The sequence below is a fragment of the Gavia stellata genome, chromosome 5 (genome assembly GCF_030936135.1).
Source record: "Gavia stellata isolate bGavSte3 chromosome 5, bGavSte3.hap2, whole genome shotgun sequence".
NCBI classification, from domain to species: Eukaryota; Metazoa; Chordata; class Aves; order Gaviiformes; family Gaviidae; genus Gavia; species Gavia stellata.
In genome coordinates, this window is record NC_082598.1 from 20,702,683 (window position 1) to 20,729,787 (window position 27,105).

Sequence of the window (27,105 nt, forward strand, 5' to 3'; positions counted from 1 at the left end):
TACAGATATTAGTGAATAGAGAATAAATTATTTATACTCTTCCTTGAAAAATACTTTTTATCTACTGAATCTCCTAAATAACCAATTATTCTCCATTTACTTGAAAGTATATTGTCATTTGAATTACTTAAAATTTCATTACGTTTATAATGACTTTATATAATTCTTCCGTCTCTAAAAACTGAATATTAAGTGACGACATTTAAGGGGACAAAGCAAGCAAGCAAAACTGAAAACTGGTACACCAGATTACCTAAGTAAACATAACAAATATTTAGTTCAAGAGTTTATACATGTGATGGGGTACATTTCTCAAAATATTTTAAATTTCCTGACTTCAGGTGGCATCACTCAGATTTGTGAAGAGATGTAACGACACACAAATTAAAAATGTGTTGTTTTTTTTTCCAATTAAAGCCATCATCTTAAAATACTTTTTTAGATTAAAAAAAGGTTTAAAAGGTCAAAATCAGAACAAATGACTTAATTCCTTCCCTGGATACTTGTTTATAGAGATTTGTTGAAATGTTCAACTTTGATTGCAAATGGTAAACATTTTGATGACAGGAAAAACACTACCCGAGAAAGCAGTTCAACCTATAGTAGTAGAAGTGAGTGAATTGTTTGCAGCAGACAATTTATTATAAGAACATAAAAGGCAGAGGTTTCTTCCTCTCAGAGAAGACAACTGCTCATTTCTTTATTCAGTTTCAGGATATTATTCATCAAATGCTTATCTTAGCTGCTACCATACACCTCCCTAAACTCTCACAGCAACAGTTCTAACATTCGCGTTACATGACTAGTCATCTAACTTAGTAATTTATACTCATTCAGGCACAGAACAGCAATATCAAAAACTTGGAAGAAAGGTATCACTAAGGCCTTGAGGTTTCCACTGGCTGCTCCAATATACTGAATACTGAGGCAGTGAGCTGCAGAGTTTTGGCTCCCAAACTTGTGGAAGAGCTTTACTGACTGGAAAAACTGAGGTATAGCATGCTCTCAATGAAAAAAAGGGAAAAAGAAAAAAAAAGAGAGAGAAATAAAAGAAATTTACATCTCCTTATAGCCACAAAGACTCAGTGGCCAAGTTATATTACATTTCTCCTAGGATGTGTTTGTACAGCAAACAACAACTGCGACTGTAGTCCGGGGAGCCATACTTTCACAAGCTTTAATCAGTCTAACGTGTAACTGTAGCAATAACAATGTAGAAGCAGCAGTTCAATTTAAGCTTAAGATACAATGGACCTCACTAAGTGAGAGCACCTTCATGATGATTAGCATACTATTAACTTCTGCATATTAACATCACCTCTTGTATCAATTAATTTGAACATGCTGGATAGACAATCCTTTCAAAAGCACCACTATTTTGATTAAGCAATTTACAGAGGGCTCTGAAGAATACGTGTCTCAGATCCCACCAAACAAAGTAGCTAGAATACTTCCTGACATTTAGAACTCATTAATTGCGGTGTCCCAAGTATTACTACATTACAGACAGACAAAGAAAATGTCTTTGAACATTAAGCTCACTTTGAATAGTAAATGATGTAAAAACTACATGCAATGTAGTAATAGCGCATTTAAGAATGATTAACTAAAAGTTTTGCAACCTACAGCACTGTCACTCTGGTGATATGGAACCTTTGTTTCAGGAACAGACTCTGAATCTATTGTTTGCTTAATGAATTCAAATCAGCAACCGCACACAGTTACGAAGAAACAGTGCCAATGGCAAGAGACACTTCAGAAATGGAAGTCTATAAATGTTAACAACAATTGGACTAAAAATGCCCAAATAACCTCAGGGTCTCACTGGCTCTTGAAACTGCTGCATTAATCCCTCAAGGCATTCCTCCTTTCAGTGGGTCTCTGACCTGATCACCCTATCAAAGAAAAGATGAAATGGAAAAAAGACAAAATAAATCTTGTTAATCAAGAATATGTGAATAGGCATTCTGTGATTTGCTGAACACCTGTCCAAACAGTCACCCACAGACTGAAAGGCCAGCTCAAGGTCTTTGTAAACGTAAAGGTTTTATTTGGCAGATATTAAGTGCATATTTGTGCTGCAAAAAACTTGTGTCTGGCCCTCTGTCTTGGAGAGAATATCACCTACTTTCTTTAAAGCTGAATTTCACCCAATTTTTTTGTTGTTGTTGTTTTCAGATCAGGAATAAATTTTCTTCACTGCAGATTCACAATGCTAACGCAATACAAACCTGACATACTTCAAACAAAAGCATTATCTTCCAGTGTTACTAAATTTGTATCTTCTAGTCTTCAAGTTGTTCCATGCCTGTATTAGAATTACTTATTTCATTTCCACTTTTTTCTTTCTTTGCCTCTTTTCTAGCAGTCTTCAAACACTTGTCGAGTCTTTTTAGGAATACATCTACATCTTGCTTTTTAATTCCAATTGCTGAGGCAGCATTGAGGTAAGCACAAGGATAGTCATTTGCATGTGACATAAAGCCTTTAAAAGTGTAGTTATTCACTGTTTGCACAGATCCACAGGGAACAACCCTGAAACAAACAAACAAAATTGTGATTCAGTTAAAGATGCCTTGGATTTTTTATGTGATACCTTACGATGAACACATATACACTTCTGCTAACTCTGAAGAAATTAATGTAAGCAGGCTTAGATCAGGCATTCTCCAAGTTAGTGCCCAAGCATTACTATGAGTGACAGTAGTAGCAGATCCTGAATTAGCTCGAGTCTGTGTGCATATGCACATGTCCCTTCCCCTCTCCAGTTAAGTTATTAAGGTCTTCATTACTGGTACTTATGAGCTCCCCAGTGTGTGTGGGGGGGGGAAAGACATCTGCAGCAAACTTTCCTATTCCATAACAAGCCCTAACTATCCAATGTGCTCTGTCTCTGACCTGGGTCTGTTCACCCCTCCTTAGGCAACCTGGTGACCCTGAGCTGCCTGGGTCAGTATACCGACAGCAGCCTTAGTACAGACATCTGCTTGGCATACTGTACTGCAGTCCAAAATGTCTGGGTTCAAGTGATTCAGAGGGCCCAGGACCCCAACTTTTTCCCATCCATTCCTCTCTACTGCATCTCCCTTTTGCCCCATCCTATGATGTGAACCTCATATTCATTCCCTCCTTGTAGTGGATAGTTTTTGCCACCACTTTTATCTCTTCCTCATACTAAGAACCGCTACCTACTACACCCTATTTCTCAGCACTTCCAACACGTAGCCATTTCCTGATAAATCAAGACCCTAACCCACATCCTTACTTGTTAAAGGAGCAACTCACCTTGTGGCTATAGTTAAAGCCTACACAAGCAGTTAACACCAATCAATTGATACAAATTTACTACATCTATAGAGACATTCCCTGCAGTTCATAAAAGAAACTGCATTCAGACAAATACGACTAGGATTAGCAGATCCTTCCTCTGTCCAAGTGCTCAGACCATGGGTTATGCAAAAGCCTATATGCTAGTGAAGTGGGTGGGGAGTTGCTATTCCTACCATTGACATTCGGCACAAGCATAACATTTAAAATCTGTTGAAATGCCAGGTCAAACAGTGTATACACGACAAAAAAATTACTCACATAAAAAAAGGAAAACCCTGAAACCTTTGTATCAGGCAAAGAATTGGAGAGATTTAACTTTTAAAAAATTGAACCTCTTGAATCATTTCAGCCAAAGATGGCTGAAATTGCAGGACAAGCCAAGGTTAGGACAGGCAAATTAAAAAGAGCATCTAACTACAGTACATACAGCTTTACTGTCATTCATCTGTGCAGGAAGTGGAATAATCCAAGCTAATGAAGCATACCTTCTGATGTGGTAACATTCAGCTCTGCTACAATAAAATGACATTAAGTCTATGGCAGAAGTTAGCATGGCAGCAGTAATATTCAGATTAAGGAATCCTGCCAAAACAAATTTTAAATCATTCTCTTCTTCTAAAAGGTTTAAACCAAAATAATTAAAAATTTGGCTTGCATTTCCATGTACCAGTTTCTCTAAGAATAAAGTCAACTCAGACTGGCTCATGTTGTAGATTTTTAAATTTTTCTTTTTTTTTTTTTTTTTAAACACAATTAGTTCCGGAAAGGAGGATTTTCTTCCATGTAACAAAAAGCTATGTAAGGTATTAAAAGCTTATTCCCCTGACATCCAGCACAACCATATTTGTGCTGCAATAAACAAAACAAAGATCTTCCCTAAGTAGCTTACAACTTAACTATAAGATCAGGCAACAGCTGGAAACTAAATGAAACCAAGGGGTACCAGGGAATAATGACACTAAATTAAATGGGCATAGATTATCTATTTAGCCTACCAAAGCTAACAAAGAGGGCCTCATTGCTAACTCAGGCTGGTAGACATTATTAGTAGATAACAGTGATGAAGAAGGGTGTATTACTCTCTGACTTGTTATTGTCAGACCATAACCTGTAATCATGAGACAATTGGTACAAAACAAGGATTACAGGATTTCATGAAAGATATGCTAATACAACCCCTCAAATTTTTCAAACTCATAGCATCCTCACCTTGCTCCAGAAACTTGTCTTGTGAAAAGCATAGATCCAAGCTGGGTAACAGCAGCATCATTATTTTCATCTAGATTCTTCAGTGACATGGCTAAAGTAAAAAAAGGTCATGTTAAAGCTACTACAAAACTTCTTTTTCTGCAAAGAAGCTGTTTTCCAACAATAAAAATCTAGCTAAATATTTGCGTTTAGATACAAAGAAAAAAAGAAATACGAATACTACATTTCATGATTTCTGATTTTCCCCACAAGCTTTCACAGATTACTTCTTTAGTTAGACTGTATGTAAGGCAGAGATTCTGCACAGGTAGGCAATATTAATTTGGTGTTCAGCAGAATTTTTGGTTAGAACAAATATCTTGAGTAGGAATTCCATAATCTCTTTCACAGCACTATAAGATGATGGGTAAAATAATGATACCCTAATTTATTTTTAAATCTACTTATTTATAAATTATTACTACATGCTAACATCTTCTGCCTGCCTTGATTACAATAAATGAGTATGTTGGGCAGGAGCAATTTTGTAAAAAAATAAAAGGGCTCAAGTCACTACTCTACTTTCATAGTAGGTTATCTTATTAGGTTCCGTGTTTTCATCTCAGCCTAAGAACAATTTAATGGAGTGTAGTGAACAATATTTAATATATAGGAACTGTATGTGAAAGTGCATTATGAATGCACAGTATATTAGAAATTTTTTTTAAAAGATAAAACCCAACAATTACCTAAGGAAATGGGATTATGTGTTGTGTCTAACAGTCTCTCATTGTGGATATCTGCCAGCTTCTTCAGCTCACTTGAAAGATAGGAAAACATCTCCTGGGAAAAAAAAAGATGCAGTATTTTTTGTTATTAGCTATCAAACAGAGAAAATAGTACCTATTTCACAAAACTGTTAAGTCTCCATTATATCCTACAGATGCCCAGCTGATCCTCTTTTCATGCGTACCAAGTAAGCAGACCAGACAATTCTCTGAAATCATTCTATAAAGGAACAGCTCCATTTCCCGAACACTGTTCTTCCCCCTCAAGCTGGTACAAAGCTCTCTATCTGGTCTAATATATGTGCTTGCGATGTCAGTCATTCTCTCCATGGCCCTGAAACCTAGGGAAGTAAAATCTTGAAAAGATTCCCACTGCACAGCAGGTCTTAGCCCACCTCACTCCTGCAAGAGCTTCCCCCCACCCTAGCACCCTGAGCCACAGAGAATGAACTGTTACCATCACAGATGGCCATGTTATAGCACATTGCTCCTTACTTTGTTTTCTCTCTATTAATACATTCCAGACTAAAAGTAGTGCATTTTGTTACCATGTGTCACACAATCATAATTATCACTAGCGCATAGACTGCGTTTTCTGTACGAGAATGGCAATACAGTCTCTTAAGGAGAAGGCTATGAGTACACATTTGTTTCACACAATATATATTCTCCTAAATACTCAGCTCTATTGTGCAGCTAGTCCTCTTCCTGGGACCAACCCCTCCTGTTCAAGCCTACTAAAAGAATGGAGATATCTGAATTTCTGCTATCACTTAATGAGATTGCACCTTCATTGTGAAAGTGTCATAAAACTAAGATTCATAAATGCTTTGGCTTAGATACAAGTCACACTGCACATAAAAGGCTGCTTCTCTTACTTCACTCCTATTTTATTTCCTCCCTCTTCCCCAGTAGTAATCTATGATAATTGCTCATGGTCTTCCTCAGTTTAGTATCTTCCTCTTCACATATCAGCTCAAAACACTTATGGACAGAGTGAGAATAAACACCATTCTTCTTATTGTATCCTTCGACTTCTTTTCCATTCTTTTTAATGCTTAGTCTCTCATAAAAACTAGCAAAAAGATACAGATACTGGGTAATCTTTTTAAAAGATACTAAACACCAGATTTTTCCTCTTTCTGGCCATAAAGACTGTGCTGCTCATCTGCTTCAATGTGACTGCCTGTTCAAGCATCCTCATCAATTTCTGGACCTGACAAGTGATTTTTCACTCTTTAAATAGAGTTGCCTCTTCTGTTTGTAGACTAGTATCCTGTTCTGACCTGTGCACTCTGACAGATACAAATTATAGCTTGTGATTGAAATTATGTTTTTGAGCAGACTCTCCCAAAGGTCTTATGAAACCGAATGAGCTTTGTGGTAGCTAAGTTAGAAAAACGTTACAGCTGCTTTTCTTGAGCCACTGCAGCGACCCCAGTCTTACTTCATGAGTGACCAAACAAACACAGCTCCTGACCTGTTCTTCCTAATACACAGAATCAATTCGGCTAGAGAGGAAAAAGTACTATGTTACTGTCTAAATGAGTTAGGCTATTGATTCAACTATCAACAAGAGCATATAAAGCTTCTGCAATACTTGGAACAACAACAAAAATTTTGGGAGGCATCTACAGTTAATTATCAGAACTTGAAATTTGTGAAATATCATTCTTATTTTTTAGAGGCATTTGTAAATCAAGTGATTTTATGGTTTCCGTTCATCAGAGTTTATTTACAGTTCACTCTCAGAAGTTGAAAAACATTTATGTTTCAAAAGTTCAGACACTTTTGCCTTCCTTCTGGTCTGTCACTGAATATAAACACATTACTCATTTGTTATTTGCGTTCCACAATAAGCATCACCAATGTGTTAGCCATTTTATTAGTATTTTTTTGGAATCCAAATCATAAATTAATTTATGCTCCCTCTGCTGGCTATTTACTTCTACAACTGACACAAAGTATTACAGAAATATACATAACTTGTCTCTACTATGGAGATACTATTGGTGAAATTGGTAATGAGAAAAACCTGTACTGGAACAGGAACAAATTCCCAAGTAATTAATTTTTGTGTATTGCACCTAGGGAATTCTCTATTGCATCTCTTATAGTATTTATTACTGAAAGGACTGCAAGTTGGTATAACCAGTTACCCACTGTAAAAATGTATTAAATTTAATTAAGATTAAATACCTACATTACTAGATGACCCTTTACATACATAGGAATTTGTTAAAACAAAGGAGAATGGGAAGATGGCAAAACAAAAAAATAATCCAAGTGTGTGTTTTCATCAGTTTGACTGAAGCTGCCTGAACACAAATTCAAAACTTCCCATTTTTATGAACGACACTATTTTGCATCTTTCCATTGAAAGCCCTCTAGATATTTTATAGTTTCAGAAGTTAAGCAGTTTGTTGCAAAATAGATTAACGGCTTTTCCAAAAAAAGGAAAAAAGCAGTATTTTTGTGAGGTCAAATCTATAACCAACCTCTATTAAAAAATATTTCTGTTACGTGGAAAATTTATAAGCACCCTAAGCAATTATATACAAATGAGCTCTTACATAATTGATTTTCTGTGGCAGGCACTCAAGTTTTCTCCAATGAAGCTAACTATTATGCTAAAGTTGCACTGAACAATCCAAGCACTAAATGTCAGTTAAGTTTCATTATTTAATTCACTCCTTCCTCTTAGAAACTTATCACAAAATCTCACCAGGCTAGTGAAATGAATGCTAAACAATGTGAAAATGCCTTGCACTTCTGGTCTTTCTAGCACCTAAACAAAATACCTCAGAAAATACGAAAAACAAGTCAACAATGGCGTATGCATCAAATGTGCCAAACTACTAAATTATTTGGACAAAATGGCCTACTTCCACATACATATACAAAATATTTTCAAGAAGTGTTGTAACAATTATTAAAAATATTTGAATCATACTGTATTTACATTACAAAACTATTTTTAATAGAACCTACACTAATATGGGTGACTCTTCATTTGTTGCTCCATTGTGATAGGCACTGTTCTTCTTCCACATGAAAGTAACTAGAGGGAAACAAGTAAGCAAAAAGCCAGTAGCTCCAGAGAAAAAGCAGAAGATGGGGGTACTGAATATGCCATTAGTCCCATATCAGGTGACAGAGAGACAATTTATAAAGGCCAGAAAACTTTTTGTGCGTGGTTGAAACTATCCTAGCTGGTTCTAACCACCCAGCTTGCTTATGCTCTGAGTCTGTAACACTCTGCCTTCCTCCCTGTTTCACTCTCATCTGAAAAGATGAGTTGTCCTCAGAGAACAGCCATATAGCTGTTTACGGCGCTGAAGGAGACACTGCAGAAGAGTAATTTTACAACCTCTTTGCACTAGATACAGACTGCCAACTCTCATATGCTGTACCTGAGACTGATCTGGTCCCATCTTAAATTACTTTGTGGCAGCAGCTATTTGTAATGCAACCATCATAGCCTCTCTTCTGCTTTGTGTATTAGACTGACCAGCTGCATCTGACCTGTGATCTGATCAGACCATTTGGCACAGACTTCATGCAGACAAAGAGAGGCTGCAGTGCTGAGCATGGAGACCTGTTAGTATATGCCCCAGAGAGCCCCAGTAGAAGGCTTACTTTCTTGAAATGCAGCTAAACACATGACAGAAAATGTACGTGTACATGTGTGATACCTACATATACCACTTACCCTCATATATAGATTGCCTTGCATTGCAAGATTTGAGAATTTTGTTCTGAATTTATACTATACTGGAAAGTTTTAAAAATATGAAATTAATTACAGAACCTACCTTTAAATTTTTATAGCATATAAAAGTAATCTAACAGAAACTGCCCAGAAAGTCTTGCCAACCTGATATGGTAACACTAATGCTGACAATCGCCACACTTCTATTTTTTTAAAAGGTCTTTCTTAACAACAACGATCAACACATTTTCTCTTCAACACTTGCAAGACCTTGAGATCAGGCTCCTTGTGGGCCATACCTTTCCAATACATGCTTTGAGTACATAGGCCTCTTTGAGGCTTCCATTCATACTTGGCACTTGTTTAATTACACAACACCATCTAAGATAATGATCACATTCAGTTAAAACTATCTTGCCTCCAGCCACTCTAAAATTTGAATATGGTTCCACATATTTCACACGAGGAAAATCCTGCAACATACCCACACATTTGACAACCTATAGTGTAGCAAACTGACAAGGCAAAAAAAAAAGAGGAGTAACAAATGCGCATCTTCTTGTACGAATATTTGATTTTTTTTACATTTTTAATATTCAGCATTAAATGGCTTTTCTCATATTCTTAAATTCAATCATAAGTAGAGCAGCAATATAAACTCACACTGGATGGTACAAATAATTTATTCCTATCAGAATAATTACATCAATAATAAACCGTGAAATGTAAACCCAGTATTTTACTGAATTGTAAAAACCAAACAATTTCCTCCCACTCAGTGTGATTTTAAATATCTTAGATACATACTCCATAAAGACATAAAAATTACTCCAGTTAACCACTCTTAGAAAGTATACACATGGATACAGCTATAAAAAGCTCCGTCATGTCCCAAGTAACACAGAAATACATTTAAGAAAATCAGAATTATCTTGATAGTTTAGATTGTTAAGGAAAGTCTAATGAGGAAATCCATAACTGCTGAAAACAAAAAAGCCATCACCTCTTCGATAATACCAGTGTAATAATTAGTTAAATGGATTAAATGGACCACATTGGAAAACAGTTAACAGGTATTAAACCTGATATACGTAGGGTCCTGAATGTAAACCCTGAATGTAGGGTCCTCGCTCTCCATCAATTCTGAGGTAACAGTCGAAGTCTACTGTTTATGCTATTACACAGTGTAACCACTATATTTGCTACATGTGGCCTGGTTCAGACACACAAATACGTAAATGAAAATAGAGCGTTTTAAGACCTGGCAATGCAGAATATGGGACACGACATAACCTGTACTAAGGAAATCAAAGGAGTCACTAGAAAAAACATAACCTTTACATAATATTATGAGTTCTTTAAAAGCAAAGATATTACCAATTTGACTATGGATCAGCTGTCATTATCTGCATTACAAAAGGACCCAGAATCCCCTAGTGACATCAGAAAGCCACTGTTCTAAACACCACAAACACATAAAAAGGAATACTGGAAATTTAGAACAAGTGAGAAAACATTACTGTTGGTGGTCTTCTTCCATCCTCTATCTGGAAACATCAAGGCTAAATACGACTGCTGAAAACATTCCTTATTAAGCTTTCATATATGGCCACCTTATTCAGTCACTTGGACAGCATGTGTGTGCTACTCCCCTGCTCTTCTGACGTCAGATCCATTGCACCATTTTACTCCTTCATACCATAACATATAATCTCATACTCTTGGACAACTGCACACCCCATGACTGCCAGCTTGTTAGAAAATCCCACTCCATGTACATGCTCCTCTCCCTCATACACTCTCTTCCCTTCCTATATTAAACAGTTCATCCGTGTAAAAGAAAAACTGGGCAGACTATTTCTTTCTTTGGTTGTGCAAGATTAATCTGTTCTCAGTAACATTCTGGTCTTTCTGGCTTGAGCTCAAATAACCTGAAGTAACACCCATGTGAATAAGGATAAGGTAAAAAGAGAAAGAAAAAAAAAAATACTTGAAGTTTTTTATAGCTGACTTTTTGTGTGAATAGGTGGAGCTGCACTGATACAGAAAGGAGTACTCAATGTCAAGCTATAAATAGCTCCTGCTGGGAGCCTAATAGCTCTGCCTCTGCTTTCACAGAGCACAGACAATAAACTACCACTATTACACTTTTACAATGCAGGAACAAACAGATTTCAGCAAAAAAAGGTTTCTATTTCTACAGCAAATCCAATAAAAGAAACATTTATGCCATATATAAGGCTGTGTTTATAGAGTATACTCACATTTGAAATAAAAAGACCTGAAGTTGTAAAAATATAATGCTTTACTCACTTTAGAATTCTACTTCCAAGAAAATGACATGTTTAAAAATATACAGCTATTCATTAAGACATTTTATTTATGAAAGAATTATTATTTATGACTTGAATAATATTTATACTGCCCATTATATATCTGCTACCAGTGTAAATCTAACATCAAAATCAGCTTTGCAGAAGATAAATTCACCTGAGATTCTTTTGGAGATGAGAGTGAAGGAGGAAAAAATACAATTTGCTTTTAATGAAGACACAAACCAAACATGGCAATACATACAACAGTCTAGAATAAAATGTTTGAAATTGTATTGCGATAGTGGCAAAAGTGGTAATTGCTCTCAGTGTTTCATAAACCATGTTTTCACTTTAGTTGCACGGATCACTTCTTAGTCCTTGTAAGGCCACTAAGCTGGTTTGGTTTTCTAATAGTCTAGCTATTCCTATGGGATCTCAATTCCAGTAGAGAATTTCTGGATGCCTCTACAAGCAGCTAGAAACAAGTCACTGCATTCAGCACTATTGCCCTGCCAGGTAATCAGAGGCATCAGCAAGCTGTCAGCAGGAAACTGGAACATAGTTTCTAAATAAAATAATGGAACAGATCATGCATGATTTAGAACTATTAACAGTACTTAATTCACTGCATTTCCTTACCTAAAACCCTCTACAAAAAGAATCATCTGTGTTTATATATAAGATAGCAAAATCCAGCCGGTATTATGTCCAGAACTGAAGGACAACTCAAAATGTACAAGTTCCAACCACAGACCACACATAGGGCCAAATGAAGAACAGCAGAGAACCTTGGGTTACCTCCGAGTGTCCAATCTCACACTTTAGTCTTGGAAGCAGTGCGACCATGATAACACAGCACAGTATTTCTCAGATTAAGCTTTTTTAGGCAAAATTCTACTGTATTAGTCACACTTTAGAACAAATATGAATACTGTACAAGATAGTACAGGACCTCAGTTTAGCTTTCTGGTTTGGAAAGCAACATGGAAATCATGCTTACTCATGAGCACCATTTGGCCAAGAAGTAATTATATCATACCGCCCTTCCAGATTCAGAGCTGTGAGCTCAGAAGAAATTCAACAGCTTTCTAGACAGAAACTGGATTTACTACACAAAGCAGTTTTGCAACAAGACATTGTAAACAGCTGACTTCAGGAACGGGCTGCTTGCCAAAATGCTTACCTTTCTCTCTTTCAGTAACTGTTTGTAGCCACTGGCACCTAGAGACAGAAGTGTAATGAGGACATCTAAAGAAGGAGATGCAGATGCTCTTCCTGAAAATAAAAAATATACAGATTAAATTGGCAGAAATAAATTTTAAAGAAGGCTGATAATCAAGTTTTCTACAGTTATTTCGTACGGATGAAATCTGTCCATGAACTAGTTACCTGGATACATTTTGCTGATCTCCTGAATGAAGGACTCATTGAAGCCAGCAATGATAGCACCACCTACTGGAACCATAAAATTTTTATCCAAGCTCTGAACAAAAGCATCTATTCTGCCTACTCGAGCACCCTTTATCAAAAAGGAACAAAAAAAAAAAATCCACAGCGTTCATTAGGAAAAAGGAAACACGTGATAGCATCATAATCACACAGCAATGTAACTGAAATACATGTAATTCCCGAAACTCTCTCAGACATTGTATTTGTGATAAAAAATTAAAAATCAGAGTATTACCTTTTCTTAGCATTGCTCACTGTTGTTACCATTGTCTGCTTACATAGTACCTTACAAATTCCTATTTTGTTATTACTTGAAACCCTGATTTTAGTTCCTGCAAGTTTAAGTATAGCTTATTTTAAACAACAACCAAAAAGAAAACCCTTGGAATTTAATGGGAATTAATACAGTTAAAACTGTACAACCCAAAACATTTCACAGATTCTCACAGTAAAGGATTAATGGACGAAGGACAAAAAAAAAGCAGACAAAACATCCTTATACCTAGCCACTCATATATTCTTAAGGGAAAAAAAAAAATTTAGATTCTGCAGTACATCTTCAATTTGAGTAATACACTACTGTGAGCTGTACAATTAAAAAGTATGCAGCACAACAGAACCTGAAAACTATATTAAAGAGCATACATATTAAAGTATATTCAAATACATACATATTAAAGTACTACATATTAAAACCAAGAAATAGAAACAGAGTTAATAGCTATGGCAAAAAGAGTGAAAAAACCAGATCCAACTAAACCACAGTTATTATTCCTATGTTTTAATAGTTTAGTGCATGGGAGATGGGAAGAAGCACTCCAAATTTGTCAGGTTTTTGATGGGAAGAAGAATGCCAGCAGCTATAATTTGATTTAATTGACAGGAGACCACCAGAGGAAAAGCATGACAAATGAAATGGTCTCAAAAGCTCTTTCCTGTGATACTCTTGCAAGTTCTGTTCACACTGTGCTCAGCATGTACATATTCCTAAGCATTCATTAATAACTACTTCCTCATTGACAGCACATTTTCTATCACAGGAAGTATATTTTTGTAAATAAATGTAAAACAAATCAGAGCTCAAACGTATACATTTGCATAACCAAAGAATAAATAAACAAAAAACCACCAAACAACCTATCAAGCCAAGAGAAAATACAGAAATCAACACAGTAACAGTTCTATTTATAGCTTTGCAGTCTGAAAAGATTATCATTAGATACATTCCACGCAGTAAAACTCAGCAATCCCACAGCCCCCTTCATGTCAGCATTTCACTAAACTTGTGCAAGTTAAATACAATAAACATGTACCAAGTACATTACAAATAAAGCATACACCATTTTCTACTCCACATATCACTTCAAGTTTTGTCAAATGCCTTCAGTCTCTCAAGATTTAGAAATGCCAACATGATGTTCCTGTCATAATTACATATCAGGTTGGTCTGTGCCCAGTTAATAACATAATGTCTTCTTAATTAGAAAAAAAAAATGACCAGTGTATTTTAAACTTGTAATAGTTCAGGATTCCCTGGATCCTGTTAAAAAAATATCCCCCTATTCTCTTGATATGGGCAACAAAGAGAAAAGAGAAATATTGAATCACAGAATCATTTAGGTTGGAAAAGACCCTTAAGATCATCACGTCCAACTATAAACCATAAACCTTGCTTTAAGTGCAAGCTGAATTACTTAATCCTTACAGTTTCCTCCAGGGAGGGAAAATACATTGCTTAAGAAACAGTGCATGTACATTGCAATGAGCAAAATGCAAGAATTCTAAGTTTCATGGCTGATCTTAGATATTAAGCAACCTCCTTTTCAAACTAAACAGGAACAGAAATTAAACTTTTTCAAACACAACATTGAACTTAACCCAGTTTCCCCAGTTGTTCTCTGTGACAACAATATTTTAATAGTGGGGAGGTCTATAAAGTGTTGCTGCAGAATCTTGTACCTTCAAATGAAAATCTGTAATTCACATTCTGTTAAAGGCTTAATCCCTATTCAAGTATCATCCGTTATTTTATTTTTAGTTAATGAGTTTATGAAATATTTTAAGAAAGCTTAGTAAGGACATTTTACCATTATGAAAGACACTTGAACATAAATAAAACCTAAATAAATTTGGGTTTAATACATAAAAAGCATGTAATAGTAATAACATATTATTTTTAAGCTCTACTCCCCTCTGCTCTGCTTTCTCAGAAAATTATTCAAATATCAGACATGCACAGGATTAGTCTCAAGGCTGTGAAACATCTGATAAAATTTGCTAGTGTTGTCTACAATCAGAGAGTTATTTATACTTGTTAAAAAAATTACTATTTAAAAAACACAGCTCCTACCTGCTGGATAAGATGCATACATTTTGAAGACTGAACTCCATATGCATTGTTGACAATATGGGGAATGTCATAATTAGCACAAATCACAGCCAGTTCCTCCAGTCTATGAGCATAAAATTGTAATTTAGAGAAACATTGATAACTGTAACTCATGTTACAAATCAGACTATTGAAAGACTGAAAGGTCTACAGGGAGGTCAGAATGAGAAAAGAAACTTTTTTGATTACTACCTCAAGGTAGCACTTGTCACCTTAAGCTATAAGGGTTAAGAAGAAAATTCTGTTAGGTTTTACATACACTACAAATTGTTGGCTGGGCTGAAATTTTTCATGCTTCGCTGAAGTTTTGTCTGGAACACAGTAAACAGATCCCAAATCATTCTGCTTCAGACATAAGCATTTTTTTATACTACTTTAATGATAACTGACAGAGGTTTAGCTATTCACACTTTTTTTCCTTTTCTTCTAAATATTCAACCTGAAACTGCCCTGATGGAAGTTTCAAGATGTGTCTTGGGAATCAAAAGCATCATACAACAGTAAGTCTTTACATGCTTCTGTTTATTTCAAAGAACTAGTATTTCAACCCTTTGGCTGAAATCTCACTTGCATATTTCAAATAAACTGATTAACAGAAAAGATATTCTTCAAAGGAATGGAGAGCCCTAAAATATCTGAATGTGGAAATCAACAAATTAAAACTTCATTCAACTGTTTACTCAGAAATAAAGACAACTCTTCACTTGCCTTTAGAAAATCCTGAAATCAGTGAGCTCAGCCTGGATTGATTTCTCAGTCAAACTAGGATTTATGTGGGTGCATAAGTTATTTTGGGTAAGGGCCTTCAGCATTTTAAACATACAGGTACTTAGTACCCTTTTTTGAAGGACTCCAATCATGCTCTATTCTTTAAAAAAGCTCTTGATTTCCCCCAAACTTGTGAATATATTTTAGAAATAAAATCTATTTGAAAAAATAATGTAATACATAATAATTTAAAGTGATGATAAAGGTAGTATTAGTTAAAAAAACCCCAGGAAACTCTAAACCTTCAATGCATTTTTACTATGTCTCCTTCTGTACAGCTTCTCACTGTAATTTACTGACATTCATATAAAATGTGACAGAGTATGAAAACATTTTCCAAGAGGTGACATTCCTTTGCATTCTATTTCTATTACATTGCCTAGTGTCATTTTGTAATGCAAAATTCAGCTGCAAACCTCAGATTAAATTTTCTAAACCTCAATCCTTCGGAAAACATCATCATCACTGTATTATCCCTGAAGAAATCACAAGCATTTAATGATTAGCAAACACCAGTAGTATAATGTAGATATTGATCTTCTACAGTCAAGATATTCAGCAGGGGCTGCATGTCCAATAGTTTTTCACATTTATCAACATCCTGAATCCTGAACTATGTAACATTAACAGAATACTTCAGGAAATGTAACAATACACAGGGCAAAGTTTTTGCCTTCTGATCTGCTGATCTTAATCAGACTCATTCCTCACCTTCCACAGAGACTCAAAGGAAAACAGTTCCCCTCTTACAGGCTCCTTTTCAAGTGCAGGTAGAGAATTTCACCAAACTGGAAACATAGAGAGTGTACTGCTACATATGTTTGTCTTTCTCGCCTCCTGAGACTTTAAGGAGCAATAAGCTAGCTTCAAGTACTGAAGACAGAAAAGTCTCTTCACGTTTCCTAAAAATATTCTACTGAACAATTAGATCTATATTACAATACAGGATGAGAGTGCTACAGTTTGAAAAGAACATGTGATTATGCAAGAGAAGGAAACAATTATGCACACCACTTGTCTGCTTCCAAGGCTTAAAATGAACCATTAAAAGTGCTGCTAGTCATACCAGAAAAATAAAGCATTAATGTAAGTTTGGCTACTACTCGAGTTCTTAAAAGTCACAAATAGGACTTAGAAATATTTTCCAATTTATTCTTTCTTTCTCTCCTGTTTGTGAAAGTTCATAAAAGGAAAGGTTCGCTCTTTCCTCTAATAGTAATGGAAGTAACAAGATAGAGAGTTCTGTTAAGTAGATCAACTGAAAAAGACACTTTTTTTTCCTTTAGTTCTCTTTTAAATACAATAGTTTTAGAGACAACTCACAGCAACAGCAGGTAAAAGACTGTCTGAGAACTGTTGTTGCTCCAAGGAAGGGAGTTTTTACACTAGTGAATTATTCCCGTAAAGTTAAATACTTCAAATTAAAGCTACAGGTACACAGGCATAAAACTCTTCCTCTGACCTTTTAACAATCTTAAGCCACCTAAAATTTTATACCACCACCATCACAACTAAACAAAGCCTTACAAATGCAAGATATTTAAAAATAGACATGTTAAATGGTACTCTCCAGAAATGGTGTACAGGATTTTCCTTCCTGTAGGAAGATGAATGTTATGGCCTTCAATAGTTGACAGTATCCTTTAAATAGAAAGTGCGTTCAAATCCTCCTGTATCTGTGGTATATTATAACACAGTGCCACTACCTAATAATTCATCTCTTAGTTGCAGAGGACAAAACAACCACATGTCAAAAAGAGGAGGCAGATAAGTAAAAGATTCATTTGCCCAAGCTATAAAATAGACCATTCAATTTTGATAGCTGTGATTTAAGTTAGCTAATAAATCTGCAAGTCAACTTCAAGCCACGTTCATAGTATTCTGACAGAATTATATAGTTTTAACTTGCCTTTTAGCAACTGGGTTAACCTATGATAAATACTGGGTTTTTTTAAAGGTAGGAAAACACAGCAAAACATATCTTTACTTGCCATGTTTCAGAGTCAATGTTTCTTTCCTACACTTGCAAATATTCAACTAAATTTTCCAGATAACAAAGTAATTAACAAAAAAAGCATGCACTGCAGAGGAACTCTAAACATAAGTCTTTTAAATTTCGTGATAAATTAAAAACAATTAAAGTGGAACAACTGAGACACTACATTTAAAACCATGTAAAAAAAGACATCTTACTAATATCTCATACTTCAGTGTATTACATACAAGCCCATAAAAATATACCCGTTCAATTGTAAAACCGAAGAAATTTGCTTCTTGATACTTATTTTTGTAAGCAAATAGAGAAAGCAGGTTTTGCAAGTAACAATGGTGCTCATTTTGGACAAATGACTCAATATACCAAGTACTTTAGCCACCGCTACTCCAACATTTTCAGATTGAGAAGTTTTTTAGATATTTCATAACCAAGCTACAGGTTGAAATAGTGTCTCAGATACTCTATTTCCCATCCATAACCATAATGTTCATCTCAGCTTCAGCTAGTGCTTGAACGACATCTTCATAGCAACTATGGAAGTTATGTATATGGACAAATAATATTAGGAAAGAATGCAATGTATTTTAAGCTTCTTTTAATGGTGATTTAACAGCTGGAAATGATAAGTAGGAGCATCATGCAATCAGGCAGCAAATGTTCAAACCAACATAACTTACAGCAGGGTAAGTCATATGTTATACTCTTATTTCTGCCCTAGATGCTTCCAAGAGCTTCCTTATATCAGTGTATCTTAATTAGTCCTATAAACATCAGTATAATACAGGAAAGAGTAACTCAAGCAAAGATTTTAAATTTAGCTGTAGCTTTTTTTTTTTTTTAACTGTATTAACAGCCTATGAAAATTCATCATTGGCTAGAGGAGAAGACTAGAAAAGGCAACTGTAATATTAAAATGTGGCATTAGCTATGGAACTACATTTCCTGGACTATGAGTCTATGAAAGTCTACTTTTACTGCTTCCATGAAATTGTAAGAAAACCACTGCCAAAATGACATTAATTTCAGCACAAGAGATCATCATTAACCTCAGTTATACGACAGAAGGAAGACCTTCTGCATTACTCTCACTTTTTTAATATACTCTTCTGAAAGTGGAACATTGTTTCAAACTGCCATTTTCATTAAGCAAGGGGATTAAAGTATCTTTACTAACTGTTGGCAGTAATTAAGCAATTTTAGGAAGATGAGCATTCAAAACATGGAGGTTTTGTTTGTTTGGGTTTTTTACAGTAACAAATAACACACTTCCTACAAAGACTACTTACCTATCAGGTACCCTTGGAGCAAAGCAAGATGTTGTAGAATGCACACAAAGAATATTTTCAGCACCAAGAACCTTGATTTTAGCCTCCACTGCTTCAATGTCTGTCCGCAGCTCATCGCCTTCTAATACATTTTCTATCACCACAGGCTCAAAACCTGACCAAAAAAAGCAAGACCTGAATGTGTATCATCAAATCTCTGACTAATTGTGGGGTTTCAGTTCCAGTATAAATCTAACAAAATCTTCTTTTGTTTTAACAGATTCTTTCACTCTTGGATTACGAACAGATACATAAACTGCTTTATTGTACAATGCCCATATAGCTAAAAACTACAATAATATTCTTGTTAAATACTGGACCCCAGACAAAAGCTTACCTTACATTCTTTGCCTGCAACAGCAACAGGTTTAAGATTGTTTTAAAAACACATTAACCTCTTCCCTCCCAATTAAAAAGAAAGTGTTCGAGTGGCATTCTTGTAAAGCATTAGCACACTAAAACAGCCTCTCTAAAAAAGGATGCCATTAGATGTAGCAATGCAATAATGACCCTTATGAATTGGCTTTAATCATAAGCCTCTGCCTTATTCAATCTATAAATTTCCAAATTACTTCTTAAAAGATAAAAATGTCCATGTTTGACCTCATTTTGAAAGTGAACTTTGTCATATCATGAAATCCAAGCTATTTCCCAAATATTTTATTTTATTCTTTTAAGTTTCCAGTTTAAGTTTGTATTTAAGATGTACAACAGCTGAACCTTGTAAGATTGTTTCTCAAGGACAGATATGAGAAATGTTTGAAAAAAGGAAGTTATATCCTTCTTCTAAATGTTGGAATGTTTCCAGTTTTGGAACGGGCTGCTCAGGAGGGATGTTGAGAAACCAGAGAGGGTCCATCAGAGGGCTACCAAGATGGGTGCGGTATAATGCACACAGCTTAGAAAGAAAGGCTGTAAGAGCTAGACTTTTCAAGCCTGAAGAGGCTAAGGAGAATATATAATAGCAGCCCTCAACCATCTGTAAGGGAATTACAAAGACAAGAGAGCCAAACTCTCCTTGGTAGGATATAATAAGAGGTAACAGCAACAAATTTTGGCTTGAGAGGTTCAGAATCAACAGCAAGAAAAACTTATTTTCATTCAGAGGATAGCACAGCACTGGAACTGCTATCCAGAAAGGTTGTGGAATCTCCATCCTCACAGATTTTCAAGATTCAGCTAGACAAAGGTATGGCTGACCTAACCTAGCGCTTAAAGAATTTTCTTTCTTAAAGAGTGAAGCCTGTCATGGTAGTTGCTCAAATTTCTAGCTAATAAATAAATAAATAAATAAGTCAGAAAGGTTTTGTTTACAGAACAGAACACTGGAAACCATATATTCGCTACCCCAAACAGGTGTAGCATGGCAGCAACATCATGCTAGCTGAAGCAACTACTACTTTCTTAAAAAACAGAGAGATGTTCAGTTTACTGAATGAAAGTAAAGCGGGGGGGGAGGCGGGAGGAAAAGAGTGGTTTCCAAAGCAGTGTAACATGGCAGCAGTTATGTGAATTCTTCCTTCATGACTGAACACTATGCCTTAACACTGATGTGTGTCATAAGGCTCAAACGCTATAGAAGAACTTGGACTAGAATGATATATTGACATTGTTAGCCCAAGTCTGGTTTTCAGTTAGTGATCTCGAAGACAGAGATTGCATTTAATAGATAGCTGTTAGATATCTGATACCTGCTTCGCTCATATTTTTAGTTGATAATTCTTTTAACTAATTTTGTGATAGCTGCCTTAACTGTTAAAAAAATTAACAGATCCATTGTATTTCCTCACAACCTTCTCCATTATAAACGTAATTTCCTTAGCCTGATGTTCTAAATTGAGCACAATATTCTGAAAACACTCCTATTTTTCTCATATACATGTTCTATTTGTTCTGATCTGATTCCTTTTAAACACTTCTGCATCTTACCTGGATAGAATCCAGTCCCTGCTTCCAGTTGCTTCGTCATTTTTATCTAATGATTCTTTTATGCAAAAAATAAGTTCATCCTAGGAACTAGGACCAGAATCTACACCACCACTTGCAGGTATGCACACTGAACTGGACAATTATGGTCTCCCTCACTTGCCCCTTCCTTGATCCCATGCATCTGTCTGCAGGAGGGGACAGCTTCAGCGCAGGGACAGACTTCTACCCTTAGCTTACTTATAGACTGGTAAACAAGGAAGTCCATTTGAGAGAAATTAAGGTTTGAACTAAGAAAGGCACCAAATTTCCTGAGTGAGCTGAGTGACACCGCAAGATGAAAAACAAATAGGGCAGCTAACATTTCTCATGTTCTAAAAGAAAAGAATGTGCAAATCAGACAGCTTGTCACCTTCTGATCACAACTCCTAGGACACATATGCTTTTTGCATAAATCTAAGAGAGAGATTTGAACCATGAGCCTTGGTTTTACATAATTCTCAGGACAGCAAGTTAGGCATCTAACTCTGAGAGTGAACTGTAATTTCCTTAGTATTGTGTTCTCTAGTGACTACCTTATACACCCCTGTACCTCAGCATATGCCTACATTTTAAAAGGCATTAGGAAGACAACTTATACATGTGATTGCATGTTAGAAATCAGAAGTGTAAATAAAGCATTTAGAACTACCATGCATTACACCTTTTCTGGATCTTACTGCAAGCATATGAGTTGATCACTCTGCTAGATGAAGCTTTACATCTGTTAGAAGAACACACTGCATAATCAGTCAGCTCCTTCTTACCTGCAGTTATCATTGATTTAAAGCAAGATTTCTGGTCTATACGTGGCCAGATAATGTATTTTGCCTTTGGTCTCTTGTGCCGCAAAGTTAAAAAACACAGAGTTAGACTCATGCCAGTTGCCATAGGAACCACAAAGCAATTGGTCACTGTCCGGACACCTGCACATAAAAAGCAAGTCAGAAAGTAACATGAAGAACCCAAGACATGCTCCCACAAATGAGAGATATTTTCAGATTTACACCTACCAGACAGCTTTATAATATCCAGAACTACTGAATTAGTAAGTTTGTTCAAAAGGCTAGAACCTGCAGCTTTAGGCTGGACTGCAGAAATATCACCTGACCTTCCAATTCCATGGATCAACCTAAGCAAAAAAGGTTGAAAACATACATCAATTTTTTTCACTTCCCAAAGCAGTAATTCTTGCTGACTGAAGAGAATTTGATAAACAATTGTGGAAAATGCTGCATCCAATGCAACATCAGTATCTGCCATAATGAGTGCCATTATAACAAACTACATATATTCATATGAAACTGTTATTATTTTTTTTAACAGTAAATTAACAATGTTCCAGTATGCAACTAAAAACTTTGAGAAGACCCATAGTAGCAACACCTTTAGCATCTGGTAGGCTTCCTTTTAAGCGTACCTCAACACTTCTTGATGTCTGTTGAATTAGCATTATAAATGCTGACATGTTCAGGCACACAGCTCCAAGGAAAACAAAAATCAGTTGCCTATAGTGTAGCATACCATAGGTGTAGAGGTATTATACAGATACTCCCCTGACAAATGCTTCATCTCCACAGGGCGAAGAAATAATATATACTGTGACAAAATGTCCTGAAAGACAGTTAGGTTAAGGTATCACTTTGCTCATCTTTTTCTATATCTTCACTTCATCCACCTCATTCTACTATTCAAGATTATGTATCATGCAATACCATCTCCTCTGCATTCTGTTTATAAATTATGGTCATAAACTGCATTTATGAATGTTGGTTATTATTTAGCACCTTTCAGGAGTGGAGGATCCTGAAGTCCTGTATAAAATATAAGCTTACAGAACTAACTTCACCCGTGGCTGAAATGCAGCAGCTGCTCAAGTAACCTAGTAACAATACATATCTATTTATGTCTTTAATTCTATTTTTGTCTCAGGAATAGAGTAAAATGCAGTTTTATGAGTGTATGGAATTCAGAACTTCTTGGAGCATAGTTTTACAGCTTAAATTTTTTTCTTCATTTCAACCTATAGGTTGAAATCAACAATAGCTTGATAAATTAATTGAAACTTCCACATAATTCTCACTCCATCAAAAATATTTTCTTCCGTCATTCCTGCTGCTATGCTCTTAACAGCTTTCTCATACTACTACTTTTTCTTTTCTGCACATACATACTTGTTCCTAAGGAGGAATCCTCCCTAAGACTGGCCCTTAGAATTTATTAAGCTGAAAGGAAAGACAGTTTGAGAACTGTCTCCTGCTACCTCCATCACTCCCGAAATTACCTGTAAAATTTATTGCAGAAATAAGTGGAGTGGAGGACACCTCTACACCTTTCCTTTCTATTGCTGACACTCACAGGTGAAGGCAAGACGCCAGGTGACAGAGCTGCATCAGACTAACAGTAGCTAAATGCCAGCACAGGCTCTCTCTGGCCAGAAGCTGGGCATGCTTTCTCCAGCACTGCCAGAACGCAACACTACCTCGGATACTGTCCGGAGCGTGACCCTCTACCTCCCTCACCACACATATCCTAGACTAGAGAGCAGTACAGAAAACAAAAAAAGCCAAACTAATGTATTACTGGCTTGCTTTATTAAGTTTTTCATGGTACTGTAGGGCTTATCAAAGCCATTAAGCCTAAGTAGTTCAACTTCCATGTGGTAAAGCTTACTAAATTTCTGGTCTCTGATACGCTTTTGTGTTAATCTTTCAAGGAGAAACATTCCAAGAAATTTCACTTTGTTTCATTCCTGTTAGATAAAACATCAGTGCAAGGTACTCAGTGCAGAACTTTATGCAAAAAAAAGTATATTCATAAAGAAATTAACACAGAGCCTCTAGAATTATAGCATCCAATGTACCCATCAAGTGTCAGAAGGGCTACAACCTATTAAAAGCTCTTCTTGTCCTTACAGATCTCCTTACTTCATATAAAATCTATTATAGATGGACTGGGTTTTCCTGTGCATATCCACTAATCACATTATAACGATATTAACGAATGTAACCAAATACAAATAGCTGTTCACTAGGAATGTTCGATCCTTTACAACTACATTATGCAGTAGTTTTTAATAATATAGAGATGAAAAGCTGTACACTATTTAAAAAGGCAAGCAATGCATAGATTATTTTAAAACAGGAAGATCTCTGCTTCCCTTGCATGCAGCCAACTCAACATCTTAAGTTTCTACCAGTTCAGCAGACAGGATGTAACCCTGACAAAAGATTTTTGTTTCTTTCAAGACTTTCCAACGAGTTACTAATGAAAATTCAATACAGAGAATTGTATCAATTCAGTATCACATTATATAATTTTTCTCAAATGCTATCAAAGTTTCAGATAACAAGACACATAAAATATGCCATTGGAAAGCATCAATAATATATCTGAATAATTCAAATTGCCAATAATTTGTACCTGTAATGCCTTCGGGCAACGAGTCCTGACACCACTCTTCCTTCCCTCTCACCCACACCGCAGTTGCCTAGAAAGTTATTGCTATCCATTATAGCAAGTTCATGAAGAAACAGTTCAATGGTGCTTTCATCCCATCCATCTTCAGGACATTTTCCCTTAATAATAATAAAAAGGTTACTAACAAACTTGGAAATTAAAAAGGAACAAAACTTTATGCAACTTGTTTGATTAACGTTACCCTTCTTTCCCACACTTAACAGCAGTTTGTATTTTCATTATGCTGTTTTATATTATCTAATATTATGAACCTGTATTCAGAGAGAAGTTAAATAAAGGGTTTTCCATGTATTAAGCGCAATTACATTAGCATATCTTGATATTAAAATAGTCAGGATATTTTTCACTTTCAAGTGAAACTTTCTTGAAAGTGAAACCACTTTCAAGGTACACACACAACCACTACAGCACATACATGTTAATTACATGATTATTTGATGTATTCTCTAGACAAGAATCTACTACTACAGGAATGCAACAGAGAAAACTGGATGAAAGGAAGATAATTCGGTATTATAGAACCAAAAATATTAATTATGAGTGGAAGGGAAATATAGTTTCACTTGCAACACATCTTCCTATCTGCGTATTTTCCTTTCTAGTTATTATCTAATAGGTAAGGAAACCACTTACAGAATATAACGTGTCAAAACCTGCAACCAGAGATGTGCTCTTTACTGTGTTAAGAGCTGCACTCATCTTTGCAAATTGCAGAAAAGATTCTCAGAGAAAAGGTACCCATAAAAGCATGAAGCATTACTACAGCAGCTCAACAGTCCAGAGGCTTTTTTTACATGTCCCAATAAGAGTAAAACAAATTCAGTGAAACTAATTAATTTCTGAAGTGAGGTATGAAAGGTAAGTTTGAAACAGTGGACGATGTGACTAAGGATGTTCAAGAATTGAAACATTTGAGAATTGATAATGATTTCTGTACGCTGGAGAGAAAGAAGTACATTGTTTTGGAACCTTACAAGTATCATTTTCTACCTCATGTTACAATATGTTAGTATCTTACTGTCTTAAAAAGTTTCTTCACCTGTTTACTGGGCCCTTCTCAGCAAACGGACAACCTAAAGCAATCCTTTTTCACTCCCAAACGTGGCCTTTTATTTCGGGGCTCCGTAAGGTCTCTACCACTACGGCAAAGCGAGCCGGGCTCTCCCTAGCCATCTCGCCCGGACTGTGCCCCACACCGCGGGAGCGCCGTGCCCCTGCTCAACAGCACGGTGCGTTAAAGAAGGCCGGAAAACCAGTATGGGAGCTGCTGGGGCAGAACGGCCCGGGTGCCGGCGGGGCCCGGCAGGCCTGCGTGCTCACGGGGCTGCGCGGGGACGCTCCGGCCGTGCCCGAGCCGGGCGGAGAAGAGGCGGGGGCGGCTCACCCGCGGGGCCCCAGGCCGGGCCCACGCCCGCGAGCGGCTCAGTGCTGCCTTCCCCTACTCCAGGGCCCCGGTGCCCCGAGGGCCGGCGGGGCGGCCCCGGTTACCTGCTCCAACAGGGCCCGCAGACGCAGCTCGTGCGCGCGGCGGCCCTGCGCCCCCTGGCGCACGTAGGCTGCCGTCACTAGCCGCTCGCTGGAGCCGAAGTTCTCCGCGTTCATGGCCGAGGAGCAGGCGGCGGTGCGGGCTCGGGCGCGGGCGCGGGCTCCGGCTGCCGCTCCCCCTCAGCGCCGACGCGCCGCTGCGTGCGCAGCGGAGAAGCGGGCCACCCGCGAGCCGGTCAGTTCCCGCCGGAGAACCGCGGAGAGAATGCGCATGCGCCGCCGAGGAGCGCCGTGCCCCTCCCCGCACGGAGGCTGGGCCGCGCCCGCCCCGCCGCGGGCTCCCGTGGTGAGGGCAATCCCCTCCGGGGCGGTCTCCGCCCGGCACGGCCAGCAGGAGGCCTTGGCCTGTGCGAGGAGCGCTGGGCCGCCCGCTGCCAGAGGTAAAGAGGCAGCACGGCCCCGGGGCGGCATTCGCGTGGAGCCGCCTTTGGGCGCCTTAGTTTTCCGCGCTCGGGGTGGGCCCTCCACAGGCAGCGCGGGCTCCCGCTGCCGGCGGCGTCCCTCCGTGAGCGGGGGTGCGCCACCAGAAACTAGGCTTCTTGTCTGTGAAGAACCCGTTCCTGGGTTGTTTTTTTGCCTCACCCCCAAAGTTTAGCATTAGGCTGTTGAGGTCAGCCCCATAACTCCCCTGAAGGTTCCTGTCAGGGTAAGAGCCTTTTTTGCTCCTCACAACGTTTCTGTGAGGGAGGGAGGTTGCGTGACTGTCCGCCGCTCCGCTCGCTGGGTGCAGCCGCAGCCCAGCCTACGCGCCAGGGCAAGGCAAACATCGCGTTACAGGTAGAGAGACAGGCTACTAGGAGAGATCTAATTTGCTTTCTTTTCGCGTTATTTGGGAAAATACGGTTGTGCCAGTAG

The 27,105-nt window shown here is 37.3% G+C and overlaps 1 protein-coding gene across 1 annotated transcript; it reads right to left on the reverse strand.

The window, feature by feature from the left end:
• On the reverse strand, nt 1-26,307 carry SEPSECS (Sep (O-phosphoserine) tRNA:Sec (selenocysteine) tRNA synthase). The gene is made up of 11 exons (XM_059817716.1): nt 26,194-26,307; nt 24,649-24,803; nt 22,239-22,357; nt 21,993-22,151; nt 19,222-19,375; nt 15,133-15,235; nt 12,723-12,852; nt 12,517-12,608; nt 5,268-5,361; nt 4,540-4,630; nt 1-2,535 (listed from the first exon to the last, which is right to left on the reverse strand). Exons 1-11 carry the CDS (start codon nt 26,305-26,307, stop codon nt 2,286-2,288), a joined length of 1,461 nt encoding a protein of 486 aa, XP_059673699.1. The 3' UTR covers nt 1-2,285.
• Between the last annotated feature and the right edge of the window lie 798 nt (nt 26,308-27,105).

Bases quoted from the DNA above. Each gene is read 5' to 3' on its own strand.
- SEPSECS (XM_059817716.1), bottom strand. From the start codon at position 26,307: ATGAACGCGGAGAACTTCGGCTCCAGCGAGCGGCTAGTGACGGCAGCC. The intron at 19,376-21,992 runs GTAAGAAGGAGC...TTTTTTGGTCAG, and splicing joins TAAATCAATGATAACTGCAG to GTTTTGAGCCTGTGGTGATA. The intron at 4,631-5,267 runs GTAATTGTTGGG...TTTTTACTTTAG, and splicing joins ACATAATCCCATTTCCTTAG to CCATGTCACTGAAGAATCTA.